Raw genomic sequence first — 14,212 nt, forward strand, 5'->3', positions numbered from 1 at the left:
GGCGGACACACTGGGAACGTTTAAGACTTATCTAGACAGCCACGTGAACGGAGTGGGAATGGAGGGATACAAAAGAATGGTCTAGTTTGGACCAGGGAGCGGCGCGGGCTTGGAGGGCCGAAGGGCCTGTTCCTGTGCTGTATTGTTCTTTGTTCTATCCCCTTTTGATATGACTAATTTAATCGTTTAAAGAGTTTAATTGGTTATCTCCTCATTGCTGCTTGTGGGATCTTGCTGTGCACAAATCCACTGCTGCATTTCTCATGTTACAAGAGTAACTACACTTTGAAGAAGGCAGTTCATTGGTTGTAAAGCATTTCGGGATGCACAGTGATGATGAAACTCACTATATAGAACCACAGAAGAAAGGAGCAGGGGGAGGCCATTTGGCCCTTCGAGCCTGTTCCGACATTCATTATGAATATGAATGCAAGTTCTTCCTTTCTGAAGAAGAATAGATTCAAGGTTATAACGGGTTAACAGTTCCAACAATAAAACACATTTCTAAATAAATAAATTCCACACTATTGTCCCACATTATGGAGTTTATTGACAATCGGTCATATAAGAATCATGCCAAAAATACATTTTTTCCTAAAAATTGCAAGCATGGTAATGAAGAATTCAGAAAGACATGTTTCATCTGAATCACAGATATCCAGTATTTTATGCAATTACTTATATATATCTTTAACACCACCTTTTATTCCCACTGACCCTCAACTTCCAAACTGGACAAATGCTTGCGACAACTCCATTTGTGAACATGCTGGACTCTGCGTGGTCAGTGATGCAGAAAGGATCACACAAATCAATTTCTCAACCCAGGCAACTTAAGACAAACGGAGGACATTTCCCTTTGTTGGCGCACCCCACTTTGATGTAAGCTGCAGCGTGAGGGATGGGGTAGCTGAGATCCATGCTGCTACTGGGGATGACCCAGAGTACCACACAGGAACAGAACTTTATCCTCACACACAGCGCCCACCCCCCACCCACCCCCCCCCCCCCCCCCAAGTTCAACAAAACAATGCGTTTCAATGGAAATGCAGCTTAAACACAGTTGCTCCCCTTGTACTTACGCCTGAGCCACCCGGAGACCAAAGCTAATTTCAGGTGCTTCTTTTTTCGCAGGTACTTGGGTAACTCAGTAACATCTTTAGCAAAAGCTCTAAGCGGAACATGAAAAGCACGATGTTTTTTTTATTTAAGAAAGAAAAAACACAATTCTTCTACCAATTAATCAGCAATAACAACTGCGAGTTTCAAATTAAATAGCGTGTTAAGACTAAGCAGTTAATGTACTTTTTCCATGGAATGTTGAAAGTGTCATTAATATTGGCACGCAATGTCTACACATTTGTGCTTTTATGTACATATCTTCTGTTGTCCACTAAGCTTAGGAGCCTGAACTTTACCAACATATCAGTTAACCAGTTATGCTTCACACAATGATTTCATTGCTTGTGCGGTTTTGGGGCTGAAAACCATGAGGGACATCCCCCTGTCCCCTTACCAATACCCAACTGCTGCAAAATATTTCCATATTTGTGATGTATGGACTCAATTGAAAGGCTGGCACTGGACTGTGGACTGTTCCAACATTAGTCAATACAACATTCTATTCCATCTCTCATTAAACGGTCAAAATACACCAGTTTCCACCTTAAACCTCAGGGGATTCACAATGCTTCCTCAGGACATGGAGCAGTTTGCTGTGAAACAGAACAGCAGAAAGCTGTTCCAGCTTTGGGTAATACGATATAACGAGGGATTTAATAATCCATCAACATCATGTTCCCTAGCAAAAATTGGAATTGATCAACTGATTAGTACAATGCCAGTCAAAACAGCCAATTCACAAAAGTTAATGACTTGTTGACGGCACCTTACGGGAAATAGTGGCACTGAGGGCAGCTGGTGCACTTCTGGTCCCTGAACTCATGAAAGGGCATTTACATGGGCATAGCAAAGTGGGTACTGGTCTCGGCAACTATCTCAGTGAGATACGGAAGAGATCCAGACTAATTCCTAGTGGATACTCATTGCCCAGGTGGTGGAGGGGTTGCCTGGAGACGGGCCTCCTTTGGCAGCAAAACTTAACTTGATAGGAATGTTGCTCAGGCAACGTTTTTTTTCTGCACCAAACTGGTTCAAACTGGATTCGGTCTCACCCAAGCCCCATGCATTGTAAGTTAAGACAGGAAATTACTCTGAAAAGCAACATGCATTAATCCCCGTAAAGCTAACCTTTCTGTTCAAAGTCGCACACTGTTGCCAACTTGAGTCTTTCACAGTTTCATTCTAATGGCACAAAATGTTTCAAAGTCTGATTCTCAATGACATACCAAGCTTGACCGTGTCTGCAGATGTCACTGAGGAGGAGGAGATTCACAACCATTCTGAAGTGAGTGGCAGATGTTGGTTCCAAAGGTTGGATCAGCAAGCTGGCAAATACACTTACCACCACCCGTACCCCCCCCCCCCCCCCCCACCCCCCTCCCTAATCGGATTCTACTGGAATCCCAATCTTGTAATCGTACAATGTTAAAGCAATGGAGTGTAACATTGCGTTTTCTTTTTAAATGCGAAAGAATTTCTCCTCCTCCCACTCGCCAACCTTTCAAATTCAAATCGATTCCCAACTCGCTTCACTCCCCATTTCCCCCACCTTCCTTCCCGATAGTAAAATTCATCTTCCCACAGCCAACCTGTATCACAATGTCTCACTACTGTGGCATGTAACCGAGGGCTGTTATCAAACTATAGTACAGTTGGTGAGAGCTTGGCAGAGGTTGAATTTCATTCACCCCTCCAATTCCATGGGGTGATTTGATTTTTGATGTCAGCTGCCCGGTCCACTGTATCCGCTACCGTTTTGGCGGGAAAGGATGGTTACAGAGACCTTTTTGTTCCAACCTGTTTCCTTCACTTCCCTAAAAATGACAAGTGCCAAACGATTCCACTATCTACAGCAGACAATACACTGAGATTGCTGCTTCTACAAGGAATGTGGACAAGTTTCACTGAACTATTCGGCTGTGACACTTCACCTACAGCCAAATAATATTGCGCTCACTCGCTAGATTAACACATTAAGAATGAGGACACAAAAGATGGCATTTAGAATATTGGAAATCCAGTTCATCTGTCTCTCACCGCGAGTTGTATGCTTCTGTGTGACTGTCTCTCTAGTGTGTGTCACTGTGCGTTGCTGGAGTCTGTATCTTTGTGTGTTGCACAAGTCCGTATTTCTCACTGTGTTGCGCTAGTCTGTATCTCTCCATGTCATGTATTTGTGTCTGTTGCGTGAGTATGTATCTCTCTGTGTTGCATGTATCTATGTGTGTTGCATGTGTCTGTCTCTCTCCCTGTGTTACATATGTCTGTATCTTTCCGTGTGTTGGGTGTATTTGTATCTCTCTCTCTCCGTGTTTTGAGCTAAAGAATGAAACAGAATTTTTGACAAACAGCATTCCCCCATTGAGAGAATGATTCTGTATTTTGGTCCTGCATTATATTGAGTTATTTCAGCAATTTACAAGCCTAAAAAAAAATGTTTCATGTGTAGCTAGGGTAGGTGCGACTAAAAGAGGCTTAATCTGAGATTATCCAACACAAGTACAGTAATCAAGAGCCAAGGATTTCAAATTAAAGATCTGCAAGGGGTAGGGTTATTTAAAGAAAGGGGAATTGGACAATGCAGAGCAGTGAAAAGCTTTGAAAGCCAACTACCTTTCCTTCTTCAAGATAGTAAAGCCAAAGAAAATTTTGACTATTTATTCCAGTAATACTAAAATCAGAGAAATGGAAGAAGCTCTTATGTAATCGGAACCACAATTTAATACATTATTTTTTTTAACCTAATATTTTTGTCAAATTACTGTTGGGATCCATACTGTAATTTATTTATAATATATATAATCAAAGCATAAGCAGTCACGATCCGGGCTCCATTACACTGCTTCTACGTAGTTGGCGGGCAGCATGCCAGTATCACCCGTTCTCTCCACGGTGCCGTACATCCATCCTTCGTCAATCTGTTGCACATCAACAATTAAGTCGCCATCTACAAACGAGATCTCGTCGTCATCGGCCGCTGCGTAGTCATACACAGCTCTGTATCTCTTCTACAAAAGACAGACGGAATAAAAAGGAGAGAGATGATCAAAGTTGGCTCCTCACCCACTCCCCAGCCCATCCCTCCCAAAACACACACTTCGCCCATCCTCTCAGGATGTTTCCATGAGTGAAGTCAAACATCCAGAAGCTCACTAACTGACCATTCTGCAAGTGCCATCCAGTGGACAACACCCTCGCCACTAAACTGGAAGGGGATTCAGATTCCCATTGCGGAGACTTGAGAACATCTTTTTATTATTATTTCAGGGGATGAGTGCGCAGCTGGTGTCATGATGGTGACGGAAAGCCGCAGAATTACGCCAGAAATGTGGAACTTCAAAAAGACCTCCCATCCATTGACTCGGTCTACACTTCCCGCTGCCTCGGCAAAGCAGCCAACATAATTAAGGATGCCACGCACCCGGACATTCTCTCTTCCACCTTCTTCCGTCGGGAAAAAGATACAAAAGTCTGAGGTCAGCACCAGGGACCTGGGTTCGATTCCCAGCCTCGGGTGACTGTCTGTATGGAGTTTTCACATTCTCCCCGTGTCTGTGTGGGTTTCCTCCCACAGTCCAAAGATATGCGGGTTAGATGGATTGGCCATGCTAAATTGCCCCTTAGTGTCCCAAGATGTGTAGGTTAGGGAGACTACTAGGGTAAATATCTGGGGTTATGGGGATAGGGTCTGGGTGGGATTGTTGTCGGTGCAGGCTTAATGGGCCGAATGGCCTCCTTCTGCACTGTAGGGATTCTATGATTCTATCACGTACCAACCGACTCAAGAACAGCTTCTTCCCTGCTGCCATCAGACTTTTGAATGGACTCCCTTGCATTAAGTTGATCTTTCTTTACACCCTAGCTATGACTGTAACACTACACTCTGCACCCTCTCATTTCCTTCTCTATGAATGGTATGTTTTGTCTGTATAGCGCGCAAGAAACAATACTTTTCAATGTATCCCAACAAATGTCACAACAATAAGTCAAATCAAAGACCAGAGTTGCATTTTTTTTAAATGGACAAACCCCAGGATGATGATTTAATTTATTGTCAAATGTATTGGGATACAGTGAAAAGTATGGGGTGTGTGTGGTCCTTGATTATGCTGGTTGCTTTTCCCGAGGCAGCCGGAATTGTAGTCAATGGATGGGAGGCTGGTTTGCGTGATGGACTGGACTACGTTCACAACCCTTTGTAGTTTCTTGCAGTCTTGGGCAGAGCAGGAGCCCATACCAAGCTGTGATACAACCCAGAAAGGATGCTTTCTATGGTGCAACTGTAAAAATTGGTGAGAGTCGTAGCGGAGATGCTGAATTTCACCTAAGCCTCCTAAGGGCGGAATGGTGGCACAGTGGTTAGCACTGCTGCCTCACAGGCCAGAGACCCGGGTTCCATTCCTGGCTTGAGTGACTGTGTGGAGTCTGCACGTTCTCCCCATGTCTGCGTGGGTTTCCTCCGGGTGCTCCGGTTTCTTTCCACAATCCGAAAGACGTACTGGTTAGGGTGCATTGGCCATGCTGAATTCCCCCTCAGTGTACCCGAACAGGCGCCGGAGCGTGGCGACTAGGGGATTTTCACAGTAACTTCATTGCAGTGTTAATGTGACAATAATAAATACACTTTAAACTCCTGAGAAAATAGAAATGTTGAGGATGACGGAGAGTGCACAGTCAGCCACACTGACAGGCACTGCTGCAGGAGGCTTCCAGACAAGACATTTCTAAGAGCACCCAGAGTCTGATCACCATCTGCAGCAAGGACCTAGGGCTATCCCATCGCAAAAGATCCTGTGCACAATGCCCAGGCGGACTAGCGGATTCTGTTTTTCACTTGGGATATACAAAGAAGGGGCTAAAAACCACTGTCTGCTCTGAAAGGATAAACAGTTATATATCTCGAAGGACAGAGGAAATGAGTCCTGTCAACAAAAGCATTGCACCGGGAGAGCACCGGGCCACTTCTGTTCATGCAACACTGAGGAATCGAAGAATCAACTATTCACCTACCAAAATCAACTCGACTGGAATCAAATCATAACAGCACACGCTTCATCTACCCCTCGTGAGTCAAGAACTGCTCCCTATACCTGTTTATTTATATTTACTTATTATTGGACTCAATTCTAACCTGTATGGATCTATATCCATGCGTTTTACCATTTTTCTTCTTACTTTTTTTACCAGTTAATAAATTTACTCCATCTTAACTCAAGAAAGCCTGTTGAAATTGGCTCATTTTTAACCATAACTGTCAGGTCCACCAGCCCGCCAATGCCTCTACTTTCTCAGGAGACTAAGGAAATTTGGTATGTCCACCACGACTCTGACCAATTTTTACAGATACACCATGGAGAGCATTCTTTCTGGTTGTATCACAGCTTGGTATGGCTCCTGCTCTGTCCAAGACCGCAAGAAATTGCAAAGGGTCGTGAATGAAGCCAAGTCCATCACTCAAACCATCCTCCCACCCATTGATTCTGTCTATACTTGCTGCTGCCTCGGAAAAGCAGCAGTGTAATTAGGGACCCCACACGCCCAGACATTCTCTCTTCCACCTTCTTCCGTCAGGAAAAAGGTACAAAAGTCTGAGGTCACTGCCAACCCACTCAAGAACAGCTTCTTCCCTGCTGCTGTCAGACTTTTGAATGGACCTATCTTGCATTAAGTTGATCTTTCTCTACACCCTAGCTATGACTGTAACGCTACATTCTGCACTCCCTCCTTTCCTTCTCTATGAACAGTATGCTTTGTCTGTATAATGCACAAGAAACAATAATTTTCACTGTATGTTAATACATGTGACAATAATAAATCAAACTCAAAAAAGTCTGAGAAAGGCCATGGGACTGGAAACTTTGCAAAATTAAACACTGTTGCTGCCAGCAGACCGGAGACTATGATCCCGCCCCCACCACCCCGAACCCGGGTTTGTAACAATCTGGGGGTATCCAGTCGGATGGGATCAAATCAAGGGGTCTCACCAGGACCAACAGAATTGGGGAACCTCACCTGAGGGGTGGTCGTAACACTAGCTCAGCCAGCATTTGTTTACACCCCTAATTACCCTCAGGAAGGTGGTGGTGAGCTGCCTTCTTGAACCATATGGTGTAGGTACACCCACAGTGCTGCTAGGGAGGAAGCCCATTGAATCCCTACAGTGCAGAAGAGACCATTCAGTCCATCAAGTCTACACCGATTCTCTGACAGAGAATCTTCCTCAGGCCCTCTCACTCGCCCTATCTCTGTAACCCCATACATTCCCCCATGGCTAATCCCATCTAACCTACACATCTTTGGACTTTGGAGTTCCAGGGCTTGATCCAGCGACAATATAGTTCTGAGTCAGGGTCGTGTGTGGCTTGGTGGTGCAGTTCCCATGCACCTGCTGGCTTTTGTCCTTCTCGATGCTAAAGGTCACGAATTTGGAAGGTATTGTCAAAGGAGTGTTGGTGAATTGCTGCAGTGCTTCTTGTATATGGCACACACTGCTGCCACTGTGCACCTGGTAATCCAGGTTAGCATTTCCAGAGCAGTTGTGCTTCCCTGTCAGAGGTGCCATCTTTCAGAGGAGACATTAAACCGAGCCTCCATCCACCCACTTAACTGAATGGAAAAGATCCCATGGCAGTGCAGGGGTGTCCTTCCCAGTATTCGGGCCAATATTTACCCTCAACCAACATCATGAGAACAGATTATTTGTCTTGTTGCTCTTTGCGGGATCTTGCCAAGGGGAAATTGGCTGCAGCATTTCCAACATTGCAATAGTCGTTGATTAACTGGGCGTACCAAGGTCAGGCAAGGTGCTATAGAAATGCAAGTTCTTTCTTTACATTCCCACAACAATACCCAGAGAAGCAGCAGAGGGATAAAACAGGTGAAGAACTTACCCCGGTTGAGGGAGGTGGGGCGCACGGTGCAGCGGGCGGAGTGTAGACTTGGGTTTGGGGCTCTGGTTCTTGATGTTGCTGGTAGCCTGAATGAGAGTGAAGATCATTAAAGCCAAGTTGGAACATCCTTCATCATTGTAGCAAAGGCAAACATTGAAATTATGCCTTGTCTCTAAATTTTAAGCAAGTGATTCAACAGGAGAATGTTTTGATACTTTTCCAGGATGGTGTTTTCACATGTTTAATGTATCTGGTGTCAATGTGACTCTGTCTGTTTCCCTTCATTGGCCCTGGATAAGCTAGCAACTGCGTTTCAAACAAACTGCACAATACTGGCCACCCACTCACCCCCCTCACCCCCCCCGCAGCCGCCCGCTCACCCCCTCCCCCCCCGCAGCCGCACACTCACCCCCCCCACTCCATTAACCCCCCCCCACCCAACAGCCGACCACTCACCACCCCCTTCCCCCCCCCCACAGCCGCCCACTCACCCCCCTCCCCCGCTGCAGCCGCCCACTGACCCCCCACCCATTCCATTAACCCCCCCCAGCCATTAACCCCCCCCACCCAACAGCCGCCCACTCCCGCCTCCACCCAACAGCAGCCCACTCACTCAACCCACCTTCCCCACAGCCCACTCACCCTCCAACCCACTCCACTCACCCCCTCCCCCCCCTGCAGCCGCATACTCACCCCCCTCTCCCCTGCAGCCGCCCACTCACCGCCCCCCCTACCCAACAGCCACGCACTCACCACCCCCAGCCGCCCACGCTCACCCCCACCCAACAGTCGCCCACTCACTCACCCCCCTTCCCCACAGCCCACTCACCCCCTCCCCCCGTAGCCGCCTACTCACCCCCCTCTCCCCTGCAGCCGCCCACTCAACCCCTCCACCCAACAGCCACACACTCACTCACCCCTCTTTCCCGCAGCCCACCACCCCCTCCCCCGCCCCCCAACGGCCTACCTCTCCCCCAAATCTCTCACTATCCTCCCCCAACCCCCACACCAACCATCTGGAGGCCAATGCTGGAAATTGGAAGTTTGGAGTGAATTAACACAGTTCACAATCAGAACATTGAGTGATTACAGCGAGGAAATAGTTTGGGAAAGAACAACAATGGAATGGGGAAGTTCTGCAAAGCGTCATGGGACAGGGAGGGGGGGAGCGATTTGCAAATGTAAGAAATTTGGAGATTGGGGTAGAAATGGAAGGAATGTCACATTACGAATCCCAGTTGTTTACAATAGCACAGTGTGCAGCAATAAACCATCGCCCCTTCCTCACACAACTGCTCCAATATAGTGTGACAGACAGTCAGCAAATCACTGTCAGGCTACAGGAGCTAAAGCTAGAATTTCACTGTGAAAAGTCAGATGGAGCACGTATGTCACTGACCACGGTCATAATGAAGTCCTAGAGATTTACAGCTCAGAAAGTGGCCCTTCAGCCCATCATGTCTGTACTGGCCATCAAGCACCTATCTATTCTAATCCCATTTTTCCAGCACTTGGTCTGTAACTTTGTATGCCAAGGCATTTCAAGTGCTCATCTAAATGTTTCTTAAATGTTATGAGGGTTCCCACCTCTATGGCGCTTTCAGGCAGTGGGTTCCAGATTCCCACCACTCTCTGGCTGAAAAGGTTTTTCCTCAAATCCCTTCTAAATCCCCAGCCCCTTACCTTAAAACTATGCCTCCTAGTTACTGACCCCTCGACTAAGGGGAAAGATTTCTTTCTATCTACCCTATCTATAGATCTCAATCAGGTCCCCCCTCAGCCTTCTCTGCTCTAAGGTAAACAACCCCAGCCTATCCAGCCTCTCTTCATAGCTGAAATGCTCCAGCCCAGGCAACATCCTGGTGAATCTCCTCTGCACACTTTCTAGTGCAATCATATCTATCCGATAGTGTGGTGGCCAGAACTGCACACAGTGCTCTAGCTGTGGCCTAATGAGCATTTTATACAGCTCCATCATAACCTCCCTGCTCTATATGCTGTGCCTCAGCTGATAAAGACAAGTATCCCATATGCCTTCTTAACTGCCTTATCTACCTGTCCTTCTACCTGACTTCAGGGACCTGTAGACATGCAACCCAACTCCCTCTGGTCCTCTGTACCCCCTAGCATCCTACTGCTCTTTGTCTTGTTAGTCCTCCCAAAACGCATCATCTCACACTTTTTTAATCAGGACCTACCTAGCAAGACAACTGCTGCTCCTGCCAATGATTTATTCATTTTGAAAACCTTAAGGAGGATGTCATAGCTCGGATATCAAGGAGAGATTTACTAAAATGGTATCTAGGTTGATGACTTCAGTTACACAGAGGGATTGAACTGGTTCGCTTTCGGGCAGGGCAGGTTAAGGGGACACTTGGTAGAGGGTTTAAATAATCCTTTACAATCTTCCAAATCTATAAAAACCCAAACAAGACTGGACAGGTGGAATTATAAGCACAAAAAAAGGATCAACTTGAAGTGATCAACCTTGGTCCGTAAAGATGGGATTCTAATGCAATACATAATTGGAGTTCAGACGAATGAGAGGGATCTCATAGAGACTTATAAAATTCTATCAGGACTAGACAGGGTAGATGCAGGAAGGATGTTCCCGATGGTGGGGGAGTCCAGAACCAGGGGTCACAGTCTGAGGATTCGGGGTAGACCATTTAGGACAGAGGTGCAGAGATATTTCTTCACCCAAAGAGTGGTGAGCCTGTGGAATTCATTACCACAGGAAGTAGTTGATGCCAAAACATTGAATGTATTCAAGAGGCGGCTGGATACAGCACTTGGGGTGAATGGGATCAAAGGTCATGGGGAAAAAGCGGGATTAGGCTATTGAGTTGGATGATCAGCCATGATCGTGATGAATGGCGGAGCAGGCTCGAAGGGCCGAATGGCCTCCCCTGCTCCTATCTTCTATGTTTCTATAATTTGGGGAAGAGTATATAGAAAGGATACATTCGGAGCATTAAAGACAATTGACATTGTGAAGATCTTCAAACAACGGCACAGTGGTTGGCACTGCTGCCTCACAGCGCCAGGGACTCAAGTTCAATTCTGGTCTTAGGTGACTGTCTGTGTAGAGTTTGCACGTTCACCCCATATTTGCGTGGGTTTCCTCAGGATGCTCCGGTTTCCTCCCACAGTACAAAGATGTGTGGGTTAGATTGATTGGCCATGCTAAATTGCCCCTTAGTGTCAGGTAGATTAGCAGAGTAACTACATGGGGTTAAGGGGAGAGGGCCTGGGTGGGATTGTCATTGGTGCAGGCGCGATGGGCCGAATGATGTCCTTCTGCACCGTAGGTATTCCCTGTTTCTATGAATGGTGGTCAATCCAGCTGACAATCACAAAAGCTAAAAGCCGATAAGAGTTTTATTAGTGGATCTCTTGATGAGGCGGTAGAGCTAAAAACCCACTGGTGATGGTTTAAAGTTTTGGAGGCCAGTGGTGTGGGGTGGAGTTGGTTGTTACTGGTAGTGACACCTCGAACCAAAGATTGACACGTGTGTCTGTGCGTGGCTGTTCACCTCGATGCATCTCGTGCTGGACATTGTATTGCGGAACACCATTCGAGTTCCTTCGTTCACCAGCAGCTGCAGAGGTTCCTTTGCTTTTCTCAAATTCTTCATGGTATTTAATCTGATTTTGAAAAAAAAACAGAAAAATAATGATTACACATTAATATCACAGTTCCAGTTCATCTCTCTGGGACAGCGAAACAATCACTTCAAAGTTTAAAGTTTATTTATTAGTCACAAGTAAGGCTTACATTAACACTGCAATGAAGTTGCTGTGAAATTCCCCTAGTCGCCACACTCCGGCGCCTGTTCGGGTCAATGTACCTAACCTGCACGTCTTTCAGAATGTGGGAGGAAACCCACACAGACATGGGGAGAACGTGCAAACTCCACACAGACAGTGACCCAGGAATCGAACCCAAGTTCCTGGCGCTGTGAGGCAGCAGTGCTAACCACTGTGCCACTGTGCCGCCCATCAACCTGCTTCCAATATACGATCAACTCCAGTGTCCACCCCACGCCAATGGCAGAGGATCTGAATGCTCATTCATCTTAATGAATGGAAGCAATACAACAGGAAAGACAAAACAGAGTCGGGGTTCTTAACTTTAACAAAGGGAAGGGTGTGGGGTGACCCAGTAGATCTTTAGAATTATTGAAGGGTTTGATCAGAAAGTAGTGAAAACATTCCATTTGTGGAGGAGACCAGGATTCAGACTGATAAATGTAAGACAGTCAAATATAAATTCGATAAGGATTTATTTATCCAGAGCGCGGTGAGAATATGGAACTTACCACAAAGAGGAGAAAGGCATTGATGCACTTAAGGGGATGAGGTGATCTTGTGGTGCAGTAAGTTAGTGTCACTGCCTCTGAGCCTGAAGCTCCGAGTTCAAGGCCCACTCCCGGGACTTGATGTCTAAGAAAGGAGTGTTCGTAACACGGCTAAGCAGGTTGAATATCAACCTGCAGATCTGTCCGACACACGCCAGTAGCAGGCGGTAAGAGTGGGAGAAATCCTGGTCAGCCACTTAGAATCATAGAATCCCTATAGTGCAGAAGGTGGCCATTCAGCCCATTGAGTCTGCACTGACAACAATCCCATCCCGACCCTATCCCCATTATGTCATATATTTACTCTGCCAGTCCCCTGGCACTAAGGGGCAATTTACCATGCCCATCCATCCAACCTGCCCATCTTTGGACTGTGGGAGGAAACCAGAGCATCCAGAGGAAACCCACACAGACACGAGGAGAACGTGCAGACTCCGCACAGACAGTGACCCGAGGCCGGAATTGAACCCGAGTCCCTGGCGCTGTGAGGCAGCAGTGCTAATCACTGTGCCACCGTGCCACCCTCAACGAAAAGAAATCTGAGCCTCTATCATCACTGTCCATAGCTCCAGGCTACAACATGCAGCTAAAAGTTCATGTTACCACAGTAACTCAGACACCCGGGGTGAATTGTAACACCATCAGCGTGAAGGGAAGCCACTTTAATATGTGAGGGTGGAAGGAATAGAAGAATAATGTTAGATGAAGCAGGGTGAGAGTAGTTTTCTGTGGAGCATGGACACAAACTAAGACCGATCGGGCAGAATTGTCTTGTTTCTGGGAAGTAAGTTCTACGCAAACCCTGGGCGGCACGGTAGCACAGTGGTTAGCACTGCTGCTTCACAGCTCCAGGAACCTGGGTTCGATTCCCGGCTTGGGTCACTGTCTGTGTGGAGTTTGCACATTCTCCTCGTGTCTGCGTGGGTTTCCTCCGGGTGCTCCGGTTTCCTCCCACAGTCCAAAGATGTGCGGGTTAGGTTGATTGGCCATGCTAAAATTGCCCCTTAGAGTCATGAGATGTGTAGGTTAGAGGGATTAGTGGGTAAAATATGTAGGGATATGGGGATAGGGCCTGGGTGGGATTGTGGTCGGTGCAGACTCGATGGGCCAAAGGGCCTCTTTCTGCACTGTAGGGTATCTATCTATCTATCTATCTATCTATCTATCTATCTATCTATCTATCAAACATCAGCCATTAGAAATGTGGGATTCTGGAAAATTCCATTTCAGGCAAGTTAATGGAAATGGTAACAACCAACAGAAAATGCTGGAAAATCTCAGCAGGTCTGTCAGCATCTGTGAGGAGAGAATAGAGCCAACGTTGAGAGTCTGGATAACCCTTTGTCAGAGCTGAGAACAAAGAGAATCAGCGGAGATTTATACTATGAGGATTATACTCTGAGGAATTTACCTCCAGGACATACATCGCCCCTCAGACTGCTATTCTCACCACATCCTGAGATCCACACTCAATGCCATGCGCCACCATATGCCGATATCGCTCTCCAGCAACACTGACCCATCCTCATCGTATAAATCTCTGCTGATTCTCTTTGTTCTTAGCTCCGACGAAGGGTCATCCAGACTCGAAACGTCGGCTCTATCCTCGCCCCACAGATGCTGTCAGACCTGCTGAGATTTTCCAGCATTTTCTGTTTTTGTTTTCAGATTCCAGCATCCGCAGTGTTTTGCTTTTATCTCAATGGAAATGGTAACCTTGCGGTTATGTTACTGGGGTAACAATCCCTAGACAGCAACTGGAGAATTTAAGTTCAATTACTTAATAAAATCGCTCATGGTGACCAATGGATAGTCACTTATATCCTTTTGGGAAGGAAA

The 14,212-nt window shown here is 46.5% G+C and overlaps 1 protein-coding gene across 1 annotated transcript in view; it reads right to left on the reverse strand.

Moving 5' to 3' along the window:
• Positions 1-537: 537 nt before the first annotated feature.
• lasp1 (LIM and SH3 protein 1) overlaps positions 538-14,212 on the reverse strand; it is a 177,881-nt gene continuing 164,206 nt past the window's right edge. Inside the window, exons 5-7 of the mRNA XM_078224150.1 lie at positions 11,549-11,660; positions 8,013-8,098; positions 538-4,130 (exon numbers count right to left, since the gene is read on the reverse strand). Coding sequence (XP_078080276.1) covers positions 3,957-4,130; positions 8,013-8,098; positions 11,549-11,660 — 372 coding nt within the window. The 3' untranslated portion in view covers positions 538-3,956. The remainder of the gene's footprint in view (positions 4,131-8,012; positions 8,099-11,548; positions 11,661-14,212) is intronic.

The sequence above is a fragment of the Mustelus asterias genome, chromosome 11 (assembly GCF_964213995.1).
Source record: "Mustelus asterias chromosome 11, sMusAst1.hap1.1, whole genome shotgun sequence".
NCBI lineage: Eukaryota > Metazoa > Chordata > Chondrichthyes > Carcharhiniformes > Triakidae > Mustelus > Mustelus asterias.